Below are 18,644 nucleotides of genomic sequence, written 5' to 3'. Positions count from 1 at the left end.
AATAAGGCTAGCACAAACTTGACATCAAAACTTAATAAAGACAAAGGAAAATTATAGGACAATTTTATTAATGATCATAGAGGCAAAAAATATTAGCAAACCAAATCTAGCACTATATAAAAAAAGAGAAACATACAATCTGGGCTAATTAATGTGGAAACATGCATCAAATATTTTTCAGTTCCTGTCACATCTCTTACACAAGGAATTCATTTATTTTTCTTTTCCTTTCATTTTGAAACTTTCTACTTCCTTGCTTTCTCCCATTGCATTCGCCTCCTTTTTCTTTCCTCTTTCTCTTCTCAATCCTCATTTCATTAATGGGGCTTCTCAATCATTTTCCTAACTTCAACATCAACTTACATACTAAAGACACAAACTTGGTTTCCAGCCTACATCTCCCAATTAAATTTCAGACACATAATTATTTGCCCAGCCCATCTATATATAACTAACCAACCAATCCCAGAATTAGCAGGACAGGTACTGGGGAGAAGAAAGGCACACAGAAAGAAGAGCCCTGAATACTTGCAGAGGGTTCCTTTCAAGTCTTCATCTTCATACTGATTAGTGCAAATGGGTGTAAAAATAACTGAGTCCAGGAAAGAACTACCCGAAAAGAGAAGACCAAGTAAGTCCCTGCAGTTTACACAATGCCAGGGTGAATTTGTGTTTCCACCATCCAGAGTGGAAAAACCTGTAATACTCAGGGCTCTGGGTATACTACTCAGAAGCTTACTGCCTCAATAGTAAGGTAAAATTAGCTCTAAACTAATGGCTGCCTCAAAAGCTGTTTCTCAACATAACCAAACCAAGCTCAGTAATATTTAAAGAATGACAAAAAATATTTGGAATCAAATAATTAAAATTAACAATGTCTGGTATCTGATAAGAAATTGGCAGGGGGGTGGGTATAGCTCAGTGGCAGAGCACACACTGAGCATGTATGAGGTCCTGGGTCCAATCTGCAGTAACTTCCATTAAAAAATAAAATTAAATTAAAAAGTGTTTTAAAAAATTATCAGGCATTCAAAGAAACAGGAAAATAGGAACCATAAGGGAAAAATCAATCAACAGAAACAGATTCAAATGATACAGACGATAGAATCAGTAAAAACTAGGTATCAAAAACATTATTATAACCAAATCCCATATGTTCAAGAAGGTAGAGTAAATCATGATCACGTGAAGGAGAGACATGGGAAATATTAAGGAGACCCAAAACAAACTTCTATAGATGAAAAATACAATGTCTAATATGAAGAATACACTGCTTGGGATTAATGGCTAATTAGGTTCCACAAAAGAATAATGAACCTGAAGACAGCAATAGAAACTTTCCAAAATGAGACACAGAGAAGAAAAAACAGACTGAAAAAAAAAAATGAGCAGAATATTAATAAGTTGTAGGATAATTTCAAGCACTCTAAAATATATAACTAGAGTCTCTCAAATATAAAGGGGAAGAAAAACAATTGAAGAAAACTTGACTAAAATTGTTCCAAATTTGATGGAAACTATAAACCTACAGATTCAAAAAACTTAACAAATCCCAAGAACAAGAAATATAAAGAAAACTAACTATATCAAATTGTTTAAAACTATTAATAAAGAGAAAAATCTTGAAAAATTGTGCACTACACTGGAAATTGACACAACATTGGAAACTGACTATAACTCAATAAAATAAAATTTTTAAAAAATAAATAAAAAATAAAAAGCCAAAAAAGAGATAGAAAAATCTTAAAAGTCAGAAAAACAAGAGATACATAATGTTCCCTGACCAAAGATGTGAACGACAACTGCTTTTCATCAGAAATAATGCAAGATATGTGAGCAACATCTTTACTGGAAGAAAAACTCAACCTACGATTTAATGCCAGCCAAAATATCTTTCAAAAATGAAGGCATAGTCAGAACTGGAAAAAAAAAATAATAATTAAGGCACAGTCAAGTATACCTCAAAAAAAATATTTCTTTTTTAAAGTGAAGACAAAATAAAAACATTTTCAAATATATAAAAACTGGAAGAATTCATCACCAGAAGACCACTATTACAAGAAATACTAAAGGAAACCACTCGTAAGAAGACAATGACATCAGATGGAAATCTGGAACTACTCAAAGAATAAAGAGCTCTAAAAACTGAAAATGTGGCGGGTTATAACATATGCAGAAGTAAAAGTATGACAACTATAGAACAAAGGATGGGGAAGGGGAAACAAAAGTATACTGTCATACACAGTTCTTACGCATGAAATGGTGTAACACTTGAAGGTAGACTGAGGCAATTATGTATTCTGTAAACTCTAAAGCAACTACTATAAAAATAAAGCAAAGGAATACAGCCAATAAGCCAAGAAAGGCGATAAAATGGAATTATAAAAAATACTTTAAAAAAACAGAGGAAAAAGGACAGAGAATAAATGGAACAAATAGAAAACGAACAAAAGAGATTAGATTTAAACCCAATACTAGCAATAATCGCATTAAATTTAAATGTTCTAAATAACCCAAATAAAAAGCAGAGATTGGCAGAGTAGATAAAAAAAAAACCAAGACTCAACTATGTGCTGCCAACAAGAAACCCACTTTAAATATAAAGACTAAAATGTTAAAAGAAAAAGTACTGAAAAAGATACCAAGCTAACAGTAACCAAAAGAAAGCTCGAGTGGCTATATTAATATCCCATAAAGTAAGATCTCAGAGCAAACACTATTACTGGGAATAAAGAAGGTCATTTTATAAATGATAAAAGGACCACTTCATCAAGAGAACGGAACAATCTTAAATGTTTATGCACCTAATAATATAACTACAAAATGTGTGAAGGAAAAAGTGAAAGAACTCATACAAATCAATATCCAAAAAAGCAAACAATCCAATTAAAAAATGAACAGAAGATCTGAAGAGACATTTTTCCAAAGAAGACATACAGATGGCCAATAGGTACCTGAAAAGATGCTTGATGTTGTTAATCATCAGGAAAATGCAAATCAAAACCACAATGAGATATCACCTCATACCTGTTAGAATGGCTATTATCAAAAAGAAATATGTGCTGGCAAGGATGTAGAGAAAAGGAATCCTTGTACACTGTTAGTGGGGATGTAAATTGGTGCAGCCTCTGTGAAAAACAGCATGGAGGTTCGTCAAAAAATTGAAAATAGAACAGAATTATCATGTGATCCAGCAATCTCACTCCTGGGTATATATATCCAAAGGAAATGAAATCAATATCTCAGAGAGATATCAGTACCCCCATGTTCAGTGCATCATTATGCACAGTAGCCAAGATGTAGAAGCAACCTAAGTGCCCATCCAACGATGAGTGGATAAAGAAATTGTAGGACATGTATACAATGAAATATTATTCAGTCATAAAAAAAGAAAATTTTGCCATTTGTGACAACATGGATGGACATAATGCTAGTGAAATAAGTGGGACAGAGAAAGACAAATAAAAGACAGACATCACATGATCTCTCTTATATGTGGAATCTTAAACAAACAAACAAACAAAATAAAATCCCCACCAAGCTCATAGATACAGAAACTTGACTGGTGGTTGCAAAGGCAGGGGGTGAGGAGTGGGAAAAATGAGTGTTTTGGGGAGTTTTCGTTTTGTTTTTTGGTTTAAACAAATTGAATAATAAAAAAGAACTTGCTCTGACTCTCATGGTAGAAATAAGACAGCAGAAGAAACTCTGGGAACGATGATACCAAGTCTCATCCATGGCTGGTGGTCCTGCTCTCCACCAACACTGCCCCACCCCATCTTCCACACCCAAGCACCTGTTGTTTTTATTGGCTACAAAGCAAATGAGATAATATTAAGGGATAGTTTAAAAATAAAGATACTCAATTTTCCTTAATAGAGATTTCAACGTCCCTTTCTCAGTAACTGACAGAACAAGCTGACAGAAAACCACCCAAGATACAGAAGGCTTGAACAACACTAACAACCAGCTTGACCTAATTAACATTTATAGAACACTGTAATCTAAGTGTTATCTCTGATCACAGTACAATAAAATTAAGAACCAATTTCTGGGAAATGCTCAAATATTTGGAAACTAAATTATCACTTCTAAATAACCCATAGATCAAAGAAGACATCAACAGGAATATTAGAAAGCATTGTGAATTGAATGAAAATGAAAATATGTCATATAAAAATTTGTGGGATGCAGCTAAAACCAGTGTTTAGAGGGAAATGTATGGCACCAAGTGTTTATGTTAGAAAACAAGATCTCAGATTTAACTAACTTAAGCTATCACCCTAAAAACTTCAGAACATTAAACCCAAAACAAACAGAAGGAAATAATAAAGATAACAGAAAGTAATGAAATAAAGAACAGAAAATAAAAAGAAACAATACAACCAAAAGCTTTCTTTAAAAAGACTATAAACTCTATTATAAGCTAATTTAAACTTTGAAGTATCGGCACAAAGACAACCAGGCCAAGGGAATAGTTTAGAAAATGCACAAATAGACATACACATAAATGTCAAGGGTTCCAATGCAGTGGAAAACAACAGCGTTCAATAAATAGTATTGGTTAAATAGAAAAGCCATATAGGAAAAAAGAAAAAGCTACATTCGTCAAGAGCAAATATTCCCACTACTGACGTTCAGGACATCTTCAGAATTAAAACAGGATTCATAAATACCATTTATCAATTACATTCCATGAAAATGTGCTGAATATTTACTTGTGTTGCCTCATGTACAGAAACTTGTAAAACTAATTCAAAATATCCCAAGTCAGGGGGGAGTGTATATAGCTCAATGGTAGAGTGTGTGCTTAGCATGCACGAGGTCCTGGGTTCAATCCCCAGCACCTCCATTAAAAACAAACAAACAAACCTAATTACTTCCCCCTCCAGAAAAAAAAATTTTTTTTAAATCCAAGTCAAGTTAAGCTGATATGAATATCAATCTTAGAAAGCGTGATTGAAATGATCTCTAACTTAGATAGCTTAAGCTCAATTGTACGTCTATCTGAAAGCAAGAAGATGCTAATGGTAAGTTAACAGTCCTTTTTTTTTTAATTATTATTTTTTTTAATTTAGTTAATTTTGAGGGGGTTAATTAGGTCTATTTATTTATTTTTAGAGGAGGTGCTGGGGATTGAACCCAGGACCCTGGACATGCTATGCATATGCTCTACCACTTGAGCTATACCTTCCCCCCTTAAGTTAACAGTCATGAATGCCATATAAAATGGAACCTCAGAGAGAGAAATAGATATATAGCATTCTCCAATCCTCCCGCTAGGAGACAGGGGAGACAGGGACAACTACACGGGATATAAATCCCAAGAGTGGAAACAGATGTATCAAGCTATTATAGTTCAATGATACTGGACATTAATACCTCAATAACTCTCCCTGCTCTAATTCCATGCCCAAATAAGCTTCTGACTACAATTTCCTTCTCATGTAAGTTTGCTCTGAACATTCGTACTACTTAATGATTATATTTCTCACTATGAACTGGCATTTTGGTTTATATCTTAGTCTCCAGTGAATCGGTTCCCTAAGCCTAATCACCTCTGGGTGTACTAACAAATCACACTGTAAGCCTATAAATTAAAAAAACAGACCCTAGAATGTATGTCCATACAGTGATACTGTGAAATTCTAGGAGTCGGCCTGGGGCAGATAGCTAGTCTCCCCTCTATCTTGCTGAACATCTATTCAAATCGTACTTAAAAAAAGAAAGAAAGAAAGAAAGAATATTAGCTGAGTCTGTGAGTCATCTTTTGGCCCCAGACAAGGATCTATGTCAGCACTGTCACACTGCACCAAGCAGATCCCGATGACGCTAAGGCAGACCCTGAAAGAGAACTAGCTTTCTCACTAGCACTGAAGGGGCTGGGCATTAATCTACAGCTTTCTGATAAGGCAGATGCCAAGAACCTCTAATGAGATTATTTTGAAAAATATTTTAACACATTAGAAATATTAAAAAATGGATCAATCTTGCAGAAGACAGAGGTGAAGTAAAATGCACTATTTCCAGCTACTATGGGGAAAGGAACACAGAAGACAAGAAGTCAGACAGTGAGACTCCAAGGAGCCCCGGGACCACAGGCAAGTTCCTTAACCTATCAAGGCCTTGACTTCCTCTATAAAATGAGGGAATGGAATCGGATAATCTCTAAGGTCCCTTTCAATTCTAATTATAATTGGTTCCTTTAGTGATAACTGGGAAAGTTCCAGAAACAAATTTACCAAGAAAACTTAAAAGCAGCTTTCCTCAAATAACAGAGTACATTTCTTCCCAAGTGGAATCTATTTTATCTCCATTGATGATAAAATTACATCCAAGAATATTTTAAAATCAGCATATACAGGGAGAAATCAATCTACTACAGTGGGAATTTAAGAACAAAAAGGAAAAGGACTCACGTGTGTCTTCCGTATCTGAGGGTCTCTCGGATGGACCAGGCAACCTGGTAGGGTGAGGCCTGCTCTGAGTCCTCCAGCTCTTCTCCACTCTCTTCAGACCAGTCTAAACCTGGGACAGAGAGATGATGTTGCAAGTTAGAAAAGACTCATGTTTATTTTAAATTTAGATCAGAAGCTACCCAACACCAACAACAAGTACCATCATGGTGTGAATAAATGCCTCCTGATGAGTTTCATCCTTGTTCTGGGACAAAGATATTAATAATGAAGGTATGACATGCACTCATACTTAATGACATTATAACAAAAATGCTATATTCCATGGATGAACTTCTTTCATCAGATGCTTCACAAATGGAGTAGAAACAACACAAGCAAAGAGAGTTCAAGTCAAAAAAGGGGGTAAAAGTATCAAAACATTATACACTAAAATAATGTCAGAAAAACATAAACCATATTCAAGACGATAGGAAAAGAAGCCTTATGTTGAGGACAGACAAGTAAAAAGGTGCCAGTGGACTCACTCTATACCGCAACAAAGAAGGGCCCAAGAATAAACTGTCAAAGGCAGGCACACTCCCTCACCCTCCCAACACCTCTGGAGGAAAGGACTGCACCCACTTATTCCCAGGCTCTTGACCCCTACATGAAGACGGAAGGGTAGGCAGTGTTTTATTTCTAACGTGGTTTGGGGGTTTCTTTTAGTTCTTTTAAACAATAGCTGTCACATTTGTGCTCCATTTTGAAAAACAAGCTTAGAGGGGAAAGGGAAGAAATACAGTATGAACGTACTTGCTTATGTTGTTAACACTATTATTTTTAATGACTGGATAATTGTTAGCTTCCAATATAAAGGTTTTACCTTTTTAAAAGTTTTGTATCTTGAAGAAGTCTTGATAAATACTGATGTTGCATACAACATCAGTGTGTGGACAATATAACTTCAATATACTCATACCACTATGAAACATCAATTAGATACACTGATGACCAATACTCTTATGTCTTCCTTATTGATACCCACAAAAATTAAGAGACCACTTTCATTAGACACGGATAGTTAAAAAAGACCTCACAGATTTCTTCCATAATTTGAATGTGTTTACATGTACCAAATAAGGCAATTAAGAAAAGATTAACTGAAATGCAAATTATAAATGCTTAAAATTATGTAACAGTGCCACTGGCATAAAGAAACCCCAAATCTAGTTCCAAGAAGACTAACCAAAATGCCAGGTCATCTTAAAAAGTTACTTTCTGTAACTAAAATAATTAGCAATCTGTTAAAAACTAAATTTAAAAAATAAAAAACAAGTAAGTGATCACAACACCATCAGCTTCAGGATGCTGAAAGGTGAGATCCTTCGAACACAAAGTGACACAAGGCACTTTTAAAAATTAGAACGTGAATTGCTATTTTTTATTGTTTATGTAAATATAATAATGTGTACTAAGGCACGTATGCTTTCTCTGAAAAAGTCAAGATCTAAGCCATAAGAACTAAGACGGAAGTGTTTCTCTTGTTATAAAATTAACTGTCCAATCAAGCAAACCTTTGATCTTGGCTTCATTATCACTAGTTTTAATGTAAATAATTGAGACACCAGACAAGACAGGACTATAAAAGCCAATCAAACACTGTGCTTTTCTTTAAGTATTCTTTGCTGACATGGGTGCAGACTATGCTTGGTCATAATAGTGCATCACAATTTCTGGTTTCTCCAAAATAACCTTTGTTTTGAAAACTTGGGCCCCTCATATGCTTGAATTTTTTTTTTTAATAAAAAGACAGTACTTTTTCTGTAAGTTTTAGTTCTGTTCAAAAGGACTGAAAATCAGCCCTCAACATAACATAAAATTTCATGGTTTCAAAAGCTAAAAAATTACCAGCATCCAGAAATAAATAGAAGCATAAATAAAAATTTAGTAGATGATAGGGGTAAATGGTGGAATAAGAGGTAGACATTTAGAAAAAGAAAATATAGGTGAGTATATCTATATACTCTTGGAATGAAGAGAGCCCAAACAAGGGGGTGGGAACCCTGATTCAAAAGGAAGAAATCCTAAAAAAGAGAGAATACATTAAAAAATGTTAACCTCTGAGGGGGGAAGTTATAGCTCAAATGGTAGAGTGCATGCTTAGCATGCATGAGGTCCTAGGTTCAATCCCCAGTATCTCCTCCAAAAATAAATAAACTTAATTACCTCCCCACCACTGCCAAAATAAAATAAATAGTACAATAATAAATAAATTAAATATTTTAAAAATGTTAACCTCTAAGTTCCAACACCTTTATAATAGATATTAAAAGCAAATAACAAATAGGAGGGAAGAGAGGCTTTGCAACTAACATGAAATATGTATAAAAAGCTCTTACCTATTAATAAAAAAGAGAAGTATTTAAGTAAAAATGGATAAAAAATTGAAAAGGCAAAATAAGTAAGAAATATGTATGTCCAAAAAAAAGCATATGAACAAATATTCAAAACTACATTATTAATCTAAGATAGCAGTTCTCCATCAAAGTATGGCCCACCATCCCCAAAGATCCCTGAAACACTTTAGGGGAAATCCTTAAGTCAACACTATCTTTAAAACAATACTAAGATCTTATTTGCCTTTTTTACTGTGTTGACATTTGCACTGATGATAAAAAAAAAAAAACCACAGTGGATAAAACTGCACTAGTTGTCAATAGATGTTCCACAACATGACTTGCGGTCAAATGAAAACAAACAAACAAACAAACAAAAAACAAACAGTTTTAAGCCTATCCTTGATAAAGCACTTGTTTCTTAAAGATTATTTATTTCATTAAGTCTTGATTCTTGGGTACATGTCTTTATGACATCGTGTGTGACTAAATGTGAGGAATACGTGAAGTGCCTCTGCAGCATCTGGAGAGAGTGTGGCGGCTGCATGGAGGAAAGGCAATTGCAGGACTCTTAGTTGTGACCTGAATCAGCTGCTTTTTCTTCATTCAACACTATTTTTATTTGAAAGAGTGACTGACAGACAAACTATGGGTACTAAGACCTGGATATCTGGCAGTCATTTTTCCTAAAATGAACACAGTGAAACCAACCTTTCAAGGAAAACAATGAAGGGTATTTGTTGCCAATAACATTCAAATTTCCACTTGAAAGCTCATTTTTTTTTGAAAACCTGAATTTATCACAGAGTATGACAACCTCCTAAGAATTAGACTTTTCATAAGGTTGCTGTTAATACTAATGGATGTGATTTAAAATTTTTATATAATGAAGTATGTTAACATTTGGGACAGCTGTGTAACTCACTAAACCAGTATTTCCAAATGACCAAAACATGGCATTATAAAATCATGCATGAGTAAAAGACCCATTCAAAGTACAAGGTAAATCAATGGATTTTAATGTAATAATATGTAAAAACCTTTGATAAAGTTTCAGATTCCACATTGCAACTAATCTTTAAGAAACTACCACTTGTCAAGTTTTGGTGTAGAATCAGTTAAGAATACCCACAATTACTTGGAAAAAAACCATTAAAATATTCCTCCCTTTTTTAACTACAAATGTGTAAGGCCATATTTCTCTCTGCTAGCCAATACCGCCCATCAGGACAGACTGAATGCAAAAGCAGGTATCTAGCTGTCTTCTAGTAAACAAGACTTAAAATTTTGTAAAACAACGTAAAACAATGCTGCTCTTCCCATTATATTTGTTTTTGTTTTAGAAAACATAGTTATTTTTCATAAAAAGAACATGTTAACATGTAGTGAGTTTGTTATTTTTAAATGAATTACAAGTTAAAACTGAGAAATTAAAAATACTAATTCAGTACATATCAATAGGTGTAATTCACATACACAAAATCCCTACAGTATGCTCAATAATTTTGGAGTATAAATAAAGGGATTCTAAGGTCGAAAATTTGAGAAACATTGATCTAAGGTAGGCAAATTTTCTATCAAATTCATAAAAGCAAAATACTAATAATAATATCTAATATCCAGGACTATATAGATGTAGAGAAACTGTCATTCTCTTACACTGCTGAAAGTAAGGTAAACTGACAAAATCAGTCTAATGGAAAATTTGTTAACACATATCAAAAACCTTCCTAAAAAGTGCAAAAGCATGGAATCAGCAGTTCTGCTTCTAGGAATCTATTTGAAGGAAAAATTTTAAATGTGATGGTAATTATTTTACTGTGAGGCTATACAGCTACAACACTTAGTAATGAAATTAATTGGGAACGATTTAAATTAGAGAAAGAATTCAGCTGTGACAAATTATGTTGTGTATGAAAAATTACTAACTTGATAATACATTACAAAAAGTTTTTAAATAGGTTGCAATGCTGTATGTATAGCAGGAACTTAATTTTATATATCTGAAAAAATATACCAAGGTATTAACAAATGGGTATTAATAAAGTTTGGGATGTTTTAATTTATTACTTGCTTATCTATATTTTTTAAGGTTTATTAGTTTTTTTAATTACCAAAAGTCATACATCGTTTAATAACAGGTAAAACAATCTAAAGCTGTATAAGAGTTATCAATCCTATCTGCTTAAAACCACATCCTGTCCAATTCCATCCCCTCATGGTAGCCAATGTTACCAGCCTGACAGTGTACATCCAGTCACACTTTAACTATGCTCATGCCAAAGAGGCAAACATCTACCCATGTATTAGCTATATCTGGATCAGCAGATACTGTGTCCCTTGTTTATTTATTTTTACAAAACTAGGATAGTACAATACTTCACTTTTTTCTACTTGTTAATATACCATGGACACATCCAGGTCCAGATACAGATTTCATTCTTTTTTTGTTTTAGTAGCTGCATATTTTATAAAATGCATATATACAATAATTTTCTCAAGGTTGCCTACAGGTTATAAAGGTCGTTGGCAGATTTTTAGTATTGTAAGCAATGTTGCAGTCAACATCCTTGAACACATATCCTTACCTTCCTATATTTGTTTTAGCCATAGGATAGAGTCACAAAAGTGAGTTTGCTGGCTATACATAAACTTTTAATTAGTAGATACTGTCACATTATTCACCAGCAATGTATGAGATCCCATAGCCTCATCAACAAAGGATATAATTTCTGCCAAACTGATGGTAATTCACTGTTATTTTAACTTGTGTTCCCTGTCACGGGGATTGAGGTTTTCATTTTTTTTACTGACCATTTATATTTCTTCTTCCTCTATTCCCATCTTTTTCCCATTTTTCTATTGCTGTCATGTTATACAAATAATTTTTCCTAAAGTTAGAATCAGACCTCATACCATATTCAAACTCCAAGTGAATTAAAGCTTTAAATGATCTAAAACAATCAACTTATTAATAGAAAATACAGAATATCTCTATAAACTTGCAGTCAGGTATGTTTTCTTGAATAAGACAGAAAACTCAGAAGCAACAAAGGAAAGATAGACATGTGACTACATTAAAGTTTTATCTGTATTTTTTTTTCACTTTTAAATCAACAGGTATTGCTTTAAGAATTTTTTTTTTAAAAAGTCTTTGTTTTAGGAACTGTTGGCAGATATTAAGAATGCTATCGTTATTCCAAGGTCCTATGATACGACGTGTCGAGGACTCCATTAGCCACACAGGTACTGAGCTCTTAGAGTCACAAAACCAAACACAAGTGCCTTTTAATACTGCTGCCACCACCACTAGTACAAGCTATAACTGCAATTCTAAATTCCCAGCTTCTATTTCTTCTGTATCTTCTTCACCAGTTATTATCCTCTCCAGTGGCACATTTAAGGTGGTTTACCTAAATACAGAACCTTTCATTGGACCACTTTGTCCAAGCAGTCTCTCCCTATCCCATAAGTGAAGGTTATGAAAATAAGGCCTTGTACAAAAAAGCACATTTTGTTATATTATGCGTATCTGATACGGTAAAATAGATAACTCACCTAGATGGGGAAACAGATCAGTGTCCAACTGATGTTTCTGGGTACACAGTTTCATCAGTCTCTGCAGTCGACTTATACAGGAGAAGTGTGGAGAGAAGGCGGTGGCTTTCATAAGGACCCGGTCAGTCCTGGGGGGGTCCACGATGGGAGCCCTACTGGATGGCAGGAGGGGCAGAGGCCTCTTGTGGGACAACTGCCTCGCTTGTGCTATAGTGTGCGTGGTGGGGGCCACTCCCTGCATTGGTAGGCTGGTGTTCTGAGGTTGAGGTGACTTGCAGACTAAACCCTGCGGTGGCGGTGGAGGTTTTAAAGAAGTGGACAAAGGTGACAGGCGGGAGTGCGGCTGCGGAGGCTGCTGCTGAGAAGGTGCAGGAGGGGGACTAAAGTGCTCTTGTCGAACTTTTAAAATCTCTGTCTCTCTCTGGCACTGCCGATTCTGGGCCAACTTGCTCTGCAACTTCTTTCTCACAGTTGCCCCTTTCTTTAGGTCATCGTCTTCCTCGTTGAAAGCAAAGGGGTCTTCCAACTCGGTTTCCAGGTAGTGGAGAGGGACCCTTGCCCCCGGTGGAGAGAGGGACATTCCATCCAGTCCATTGGGCATCTTCAAGGCCAGCGTGGGCACCGTCAGGCTAAAGGCCATGGTATCCATCTGGTGCCTGACCTTCACCTCATCTATAGGATCATTCTTTTTCTTCCTCTCTTTTTTCGGGATAAAGCCAAGTACCTGCAAGTGGCTGTTGCAGTACCTTAAAAATACACACGTGGGTAAATGTTCAGGATACATATTAAGAAAAGTACAATATAAAACTACACATCATAAAATGTAAATCCTAGTATGTTAAAAATGCAAAACTAAAATAACTCTTTGGTATTCGTGGATTTAATATATGCAACTTTCACTACTTTCAAGCAACCCTCAGTCTGTGCAATTTTGCTAAAGCAAATATATGAATTGCACATGTGAAGAGGCTGCCAGACAGAAGCAAGTCATTCAAATAGTGAGAGGCCCTGGATAACCACCCAGCTATTGCTTCTTAACATCGCTTTGTTATTCTCTATTCATAGCATACAAAGTAACACAAGAGTCTAAAGGATCACTGAAAATTCTCTTATGGAGGAAGAAAAAAATATGTTCCAATGTCATTCAAGTATCTGGAGATTCACAAAGATCTTATGGCATGACCCTTAAGATGTCAGGTGTCTACTGTGTTACACACACACACACACATACGCACGCACACAGAGAGAGAGAGAGAGACAGAGACAGAGAAAATACAACAAAATAGAATAAAAGAAAATAAAATAATAAAACTAGTTGGTGTGATTATAGATTAAATGAGTTCCTCAATAGCCACCTACACTAGGTACCAAGATGATGCCCTTTATACAGATGAGGAAACTAACTTTTATAGAAATTAAATAACTTGCCCCAAACCATCCATATGGAAAGTGACAGAGTTGAGATTTGAACTAAAAATCAAAGCTCATGAAGACTCTATTAATAAGTCTTCAACAATGAGCAGGTTACTTTTGTAATGTAAATGCTATTTAAAAAAAACTGTGAAAGGATAGATAGAATCCTTCTGCACAATGAGAAAGTAGAATGCATGTTACTCCAATAAACCACACTGAAAACTTATGGAGGCTTTTAACCAGTAGAAAAGTAGTGTTTTCCAAACTGGTATTCCTCATGCAGTTCCACAGTATGCCATAAAAACAGCATTCCATGCTTAAATAAATTTGGAAAACACTAGCTTAAACAGAATTAGACAACAATTTCGCCATTTGTTTCTGCAGAACAACCTCTCAAAGCATTTTGTATGATAATGTGCATTTTGCTCCAAGGGGGAAAATGGAACCATATGGCAGTGTTTCCCAAGTTTATTTGAAAATGGCACATATTTTTACTGCAGCCTACCTGGGACATCTCCATAGAACAGTTTTGGGGGAAAAGGCAATAAAGTAAATAATGTCAATCCCCAAACTCATTGGGCGGCATCAAAAAATAGTTTAAATAATTATTAAAAACAGATTCACCAAATAAACAGAACACATGGTTGTGTTGGTTTGTCTTGGAAATAAATCTATCAGAGGCACACTTTAATTTTAAATAGGATTATTTAAAATTGGGACAGGAGAGCTAAGTCCCACATACACCTTAAACAGAACAGATTCATAAAGCTGTTGCCAATGAGAAAAAGGGTTTCAGGGGTAACTGAATTAAGCTTCCCAATAAAGAGTAAATGGCTTTTTGTTGTTTTCAACTCATTTTTTTTTTTTTTTCAGTGTTGGGGGTAGGGGTAACTAGGTTTATTTATTTCTTTTATTCTTATTTTTAGAGGAGGTACTGGGGATTGAACTCTGGATCCTGTGCATGCGAAGCATGTGCTCTACCACTTGAGCTGTACCCTCACCCCTTCAACTCATTTTCAAATTAACAAAAGGATTAGTATTTTTAGTGGGGAGAAATGTGATGGGTTTTTTTTAATTCAGAAGCTGAACTTTTCTGCTCATTGCCACGGGCAGCCGGAACTAGTGACGAGGCCCCTGCGCGCTACGGTGCACAATACAGCAGAGGCTAGTCTGCACTTGGTCCTCCTTCAACCCCACCCTCTTCTCTTACTCCAGCCACTCTGGCAGCACTATGGCAACATTTAGCCCGAACTCCTAAAAATCTTGCCTCTTCTGAAAGGGAAAATTCTTCGTAACTAGAATTAGAACAGCTTTCTTAGTTATGAACAGCATTTAAAGTAAGTATGCTAATATGAATTTCTAGTCTAAAAGAATTCAGGGAACTGACTTCTATGGGTTCTTTTGGGAGGATGAAAATATAAAATTAGACTGTGGGGATAGCTGCACACTCCTGTGAATATACTAAAAAATACTGAATTGTATACTTCACATGGGTGACTTGTATGGTATGTGAATTATATCTTAATTAAGCAGTTTTAGAATAAATATAGGAAACAAAATTTCTGGGTAAATACTACTAAATAAATAAATATGTAAAATTATAGCAACTTTAAGTTTAAAATATTATATAAAATAACCAACTTAATATAACCACTTATCTCTGAGATACCAAGGCTATAGTAATGAACCTTCACTTCCCACTGTACAAGTATATTAAAAAATGGACTTTACTCTTTAATTACACCAGTACTTTAATTGAATATAACACTGTACTATCAAAAAGATGGAATCCCGTAAGTTAGCACTTAAAATACACACCAGATAAATAACACACCAGATATTATTAAGAAGCTGCCTCTAGCTGACCACCAAATAGATAATCTTGTCAATTAAAAGCCCTTGGGAATTTGTTTTCTAAAATAATACATAAAACCATTTCAAATCCCTAAGTATCCAAAAGGGGGAAGGGTATAGCTCAAAGTGGTAGAGCACATGCTTAGTATGCATGAACGAGGCCCTAGGTTCAATTCCCAGTACCTCCTCCAAAAAAAAAAGAAAAAAAAGTAAACAAATCCCTAAGTATCCAAGGAGTAACTGCCTTAATAATGATGAAAGCTTATTTTTAAAAGAATATTCATCTTTTCTACATTATGTACTATAGTATAGTTGTAACTATTACATTTATGTACAGGCTTAAACAAAGTATTACATGAATTCAACCTGGATTTCTTGAGGTAGTATAAGAATACTACCTTCTATTAATGTCTACTTTAATCTGTTTTCAAACAACTCTATAAATAATAAAAATATTAATGCCACTTTCATTCATACAGTCTTAGACCAATTTTGAAAAAAATATGTAACTTAGTACTGATTAAGCATAGCTTCTCTTGACATAGCAACACAAAAGTCATTTCCCTTGTAAAGGTAAAAACATATGCTTCAGAGAATTAGGATTTTGGAGAAATTCAGAGTGACTCTCACTTTACTTCCTGCTGTTAGCTATTAAGATAATACCTGCTTCAGCTACAATTAAAAAAATCCAAGGTTGTAATTACAACTGTGAATAAACTGAATTTAAGACAAAACTGTAGCGATGCGATTATAATGGATCTTGAAGTGCAAAATTAATCCAAGTTCCATCCATTCTTCAAGTTAAAAAAGGGCAGGGGAAAGAAATTATTTTCAGTCAGCTAAAACCAACTGGACAGACATGCTTAGCCTAATACAGTGGTCCTTTTCTCACCTGAGATTAAAATTTTATTCCCTTCCTCACTAAGCAGCTGTTTCTAACTTTCAGGTATTGTAATTTGAGGCCTTAAGTACTCATTAGACATTCTAAGAGAGTATTCCCAAATCACCACATTATGCTATACTCATTTTGGTGGGATATTTATCAGCACAAATTATTTATTTTATCCTAAAAGTGTAAAAATTGCTCACCATGACATATAAAATATACGATTTCTTTTTAATTAATTTATGCAGGTGACATATGCTTATGTACAGGAAAAAATAAAGGCTGTATATGTATTTTTTAAAGATAGAAATAAAAAGTTGAAACCTTCTACCTAAGTATTTGAAAGGTTTTGGAAAACAAGCATGCATTTCTCTAATATCCTACAATGATCAACATGGTTTCTGGAGAACTGACAAAAAAGAGAGCTTTTATGTGAAATACAGTGTCAATTTTCCTAAGAATATGCAAGATGATCAGCAGAAGACTCCTTTTAAAACACCTCCACATTTTATTTTTTTAATTCAGCAAAGTATAAATTCTTAATTCTAGTCATAAAGCCTACCTTACTATGAAAATATAGTTTCTAAATTATAGTAAACATAGTCTATATGGAACGCTTTTTAACCAAAAGAGTAAGTCTGAGAGGAAGGAAATCTTCCGAATGATTTAAGTAATTATTCTTTTGAATAATTCTTTTTCAATGAGTACATATCATTTGCTACCTTTCAAGCACAGATTTAAAAATTCCAAAATTACTATCACTAATTATAACAGTTTCTATAATTTCTCTCATTTAGGCAGGTGACAAAACTAAGTAGAGAAGTCAGAAAATACTTTTTAAGGCTGCAAACCAAACATATCAGCACTAAGGCTTCAAGGAAAAAATATTTTTTAACTAATCCTAGAAAGTTTACTAAATCAAAAAAAAAAAAAAGAAAGAAAGAAAGAAAGAAAGAAAACACTTAAATGTATTTTTCTGATAATTCCCCAAAGTTACTACTCCATTTTTAAAAACTGCCATCTCTCCTCTTTAGAAGCATTCCAACGTTTACTTTAGATTACCCCCAAAACTCAACATTTAAATTCAGCATATCCCAAAAAACCCAAACCCCAGAACCAAACCAAAACAAACAAAAAAAGCCTTTCTGGCCTACTAATTACAATTAAATCAAAGACTGATCCCCACCCATGGTCGGTTCTCACCTGCGGTCCTCGGATTTGGGGATGGGGTTGGTGCAGCGCTGGCTGTTATACTTGGCCACATATTCACATTGCTTGAAGGGGGCAGTCTTGTCCTCCAGAACGTGTCTGATACAGAAAGCGTAGCCGTTGAGTCGCCGCTGCTTGCACAGTTTGGGGCTATATGAGCACAAGGGCTTATTGTCAACCTCAGAGAAGTGTATATGTTTCCCTTCATACATCACGTGACTCTATTCCTTGTGAACATCAGCTAAAAGACCACCACAAAAAAAAAAAAGAAACCCAAATGATAAATCAGAGAGTATAAGGCAGATTTAAGTTGAGAATTTCACTGAGGGACTTCTGGCCCCACAGCCATACCTGATTTTAAATCTTCTGCACCATAGCAATGTTAAGAGAACCCCAAGGATACCACAGTTTGGAATGCTGCAGAATCAAGATGAAGCAGATTGTCTACAAAAATATCAAAAGGCCTAGTTAACAAATAGAAATAAGCAAAGCTTGATCACCTGGAAAGTAAAATACCACCCTTCCTAATGGGATAGATTCTTCAACATCCCAATACTGAATTCAAATAATGGGAGACATAAAATAATAAGTTAACTTACCACTCCAAATTGAACTAAGTAATTTTTACTCTGGTTAAGTTTTGTAAATACCTCAAAGTAGCATAGTTCTTCCACCAAACAAATGTCTTCAGGTGGCCTATCTTTTTTTTTCATCACTGATGGTTGCATGCTATACCTATTTTCAGAACTCAAATCTCTTCAAAATACCAATGGCATGAGCTCTATAGACTCAAAACTTCCCTCAGAAATTCTACATTTTTTCTGATGTGTTGGCAAAATATTTGGCAATTTGTAACAAACGTTTCTATGAAATACAAAAGAACAAATTCATGTTAAAAAAAATAAGTCATTTTCCTCTAATATTCCCCCA

The 18,644-nt window shown here is 34.6% G+C and overlaps 1 protein-coding gene across 7 annotated transcripts in view; it reads right to left on the bottom strand.

Annotated features, from left to right (window-relative positions):
* INO80D (INO80 complex subunit D) overlaps window positions 1–18,644 on the bottom strand; it is a 60,066-nt gene that overhangs the window by 29,013 nt on the left and 12,409 nt on the right. For 4 of the 7 annotated variants that reach the window (XM_074364111.1, XM_074364112.1, XM_074364114.1 and 1 more), the window contains exons 2-5: window positions 18,066–18,158; window positions 17,709–17,955; window positions 12,353–13,098; window positions 6,420–6,528 (exon numbers count right to left, since the gene is read on the bottom strand). In XM_074364111.1, coding sequence (XP_074220212.1) covers window positions 6,420–6,528; window positions 12,353–13,098; window positions 17,709–17,926 — 1,073 coding nt within the window. In that variant the 5' untranslated portion in view covers window positions 17,927–17,955; window positions 18,066–18,158. The remainder of the gene's footprint in view (window positions 1–6,419; window positions 6,529–12,352; window positions 13,099–17,708; window positions 17,956–18,065; window positions 18,159–18,644) is intronic. The other 3 variants (XM_074364116.1, XM_074364115.1, XM_074364117.1) reach the window with 1 other exon arrangement.

This window comes from Camelus bactrianus, chromosome 5, assembly GCF_048773025.1.
Source record: "Camelus bactrianus isolate YW-2024 breed Bactrian camel chromosome 5, ASM4877302v1, whole genome shotgun sequence".
NCBI lineage: Eukaryota > Metazoa > Chordata > Mammalia > Artiodactyla > Camelidae > Camelus > Camelus bactrianus.
Note: the sequence above shows the minus strand (reverse complement) of the source record. Positions and strands in the feature narration are given on the sequence as shown.